At 71.4% G+C, this 2,296-nt stretch overlaps 1 protein-coding gene across 1 annotated transcript in view; it reads left to right on the plus strand.

The window, feature by feature from the left end:
- Nucleotides 1–2,296, plus strand: part of CROCC2 (ciliary rootlet coiled-coil, rootletin family member 2) — a 49,853-nt gene that overhangs the window by 33,172 nt on the left and 14,385 nt on the right. Inside the window, exons 22-23 of the mRNA XM_025045433.1 lie at nt 222–381; nt 957–1,099. Of these exons, the coding sequence (XP_024901201.1) occupies nt 222–381; nt 957–1,099 (303 nt within the window). The remainder of the gene's footprint in view (nt 1–221; nt 382–956; nt 1,100–2,296) is intronic.

The raw sequence follows: 2,296 nt of genomic DNA on the forward strand, positions 1-2,296 counted from the left end.
AGTGGGCCTCTGGGCAGGAGGCCGGGGGTGGGGGACGGGGGTGGGGAGGGGCCAGGCTGGCCCAGCACTTAGACTCAGTGCACCACAAAGGTGACAGAAGCCCCAAGGGGGCTGGGCTTGAGGACGCTGGGGACACCGTGGGGAGACGAGTGGCCTGTGGTGAGCCACGTGGCGTGCCAGCACCCCGGAAGGCCCAGCCCCGCCTGTGGCGCTCCGCTCAGTTTTCAGCGGTCCAAGGACGAGGAGGAGCAGAAGGTGCTGGTTCTGGAGGAGGCCCGGGCAGCGGCCTGGAGGGAGGCAGGTGTGCTGCGGGCCCGCGTGCGGACAGCCGAGCAGGCCCAGGGGGACGCCCAGCGGGAGCTGCAGCAGCTGCGCAGACAGGTGGCCCGTGCCCCACGGGGTTCTGGCTGGGGCCGCCTCGGGGCTCGGGGTGAACGGGGGGCGCGGCCGCCTCCGCCTGCCCTGGTCCTCTGGGGCAGAGCCCGCCCGGGGCCCTCGCAGCCTCCACCGACGAGCCCGTTGGTGAAGCGTCCATGGTGCTCCCTCTGCCAGGCGGTTCACACACGTCACCTCATGGACTCCTCACGGTCCTCCTGTGGGAAGGTTCTAGAACCTTCCTTTCCAGATGGGGCACACTGCGCCCAGGGTCCACCCCCCTAACATGGCCCATGCTCCCTGACCAGGGCCCCCAACACCGGCTGGGGTCTGCCTCTGGGGTTGTGCCCGGGGCCCAGCGGGGAGGTGGCAGGTGTGCCATGGGGTGGCTGAGGGTGGGGTACGGGGGCGTCATGGACCCCTGTCCAGCACAGGACGTAGTCTGAGCCCCCCGGAGCGCTGTCAGCTGAGGGCCTGGGAGGCCGCGGGACCTGAGCAGAGGCGGGTGCGGGGGCTGCCCGGGCTCCTGTGAGGGGCCATGGGCCCCAGCCACCCCGTCAGTGCCACCCCCATGCCCCCAGGTCAAGACGCTGGAGGCCGAGAGCCAGAGGAAGAGCCGGGAGGTGGACCAGCTACAGGCCGCTCAGCAGAGCCGGCAGGAGCTGCGGAGGCAGGCGGCGGAGGCAGAGGCGGCCCGGGAGGGTGCCCGGGAGGAGGTAGGAGGGCCCAGGGGCCCTGCAGGGAGCGAGGTGGCCCCTGCTGCCAAGGCCACGGGACCGGGGCCACCCCAGCCCGGTCTCACCGCTCTGCCACCTCCCGGCACAGCCACAGGCCGCCAGGCGAGGAGGGGGCCTCGGCCGGGCTGCTCCAGCACGAACCCCGCCCCGCGCTTCCCAGGACGCTCGTGCTTCAGTAAAGGACAGAGTCCCAGCTGGAGAGAGCTCTGAGCCTGGGGCCAGGCAGGGGTCCCCCAAAACGACCAGTTCTCAGAGCTTTGGGGCTCTGAGCTCAATTCCTGGTTCAGACCCAAGTCACATGTGAGCGGCTGTGTCGGGCACCCACCACGCCCAGGCAACAGGCTCACTTACCGTGGCCTGGGTGACCCGTGCACCCTCCCAGCCCCCCATGTGTGAGCAGGTGGGTCGCTGCTGCCACCAGGGAGGGAGTCGAGACGGGCAGGCCTGCCTGGGCCAGGCCGCGTCCCCCGGGGCTTACGGTCTGGCAGGGGCTCCTCCCCCAGGCTGCGCACCTCCCGGGGGTGGCGGAGTCCCCCCGTAGTCCCCGATTCACGCACAGGTATTTAGAGGGTGCCTTGTGCTGCGGGGCAGAAGTCAGGCTGTGACCAGGGTCCGCGGCAGCGGACAGGGTGGCAGCAGACGGACAGCTGGGGCGGGGAGGGCCCCTGTGCACCCGGGTCAGCTGCCAGAGGAGGGGACAGCGGCCCAGCAGCGGGTCTGTGGGCAGAGGGGGCTGCGAGGGGCCGGAGGGAGCAGAGAAGGGAGCAGGGCGACCTGGGCCGAGCGAGGCGGGAGCAGGTCGCCCAGCACCCGGCCGCCTGGCTCAGCCCCCGTGCGCGGTTGGCTGTGGGACGGCTGTGGCTGGGTGGGCAACACGCGTCTCGCCCCTCGGGTTACCACGCGGAAGCCTCAGGCGTCCTGAGGTTCACCGTCCCTCGTTTCAAGATGACACTGACCCAGCAGGAGTGGGCAGCCTGTGACCATGGCTGTCTGGCTGGGGTTTTCATGAGGCTGCCTGCCGGGACGGGCCCCGGGGTCCTGGTGTGCCCCGAGCTCAGGTGTCCCCACTGTCAAACACGGGCCGGGAGCTGGGCCCTCGGTCCCCCAGCTGTGACATGCCACAGAGGGGCCGAGGCGTGAGGCCGGGGCGGGTCTTCAGAGGCGGCTGCGCCTGGGACGAGGCC

This window comes from Pteropus alecto, unplaced genomic scaffold (genome assembly GCF_000325575.1).
Source record: "Pteropus alecto unplaced genomic scaffold, ASM32557v1 scaffold143, whole genome shotgun sequence".
In the NCBI taxonomy this organism is placed as follows: domain Eukaryota; kingdom Metazoa; phylum Chordata; class Mammalia; order Chiroptera; family Pteropodidae; genus Pteropus; species Pteropus alecto.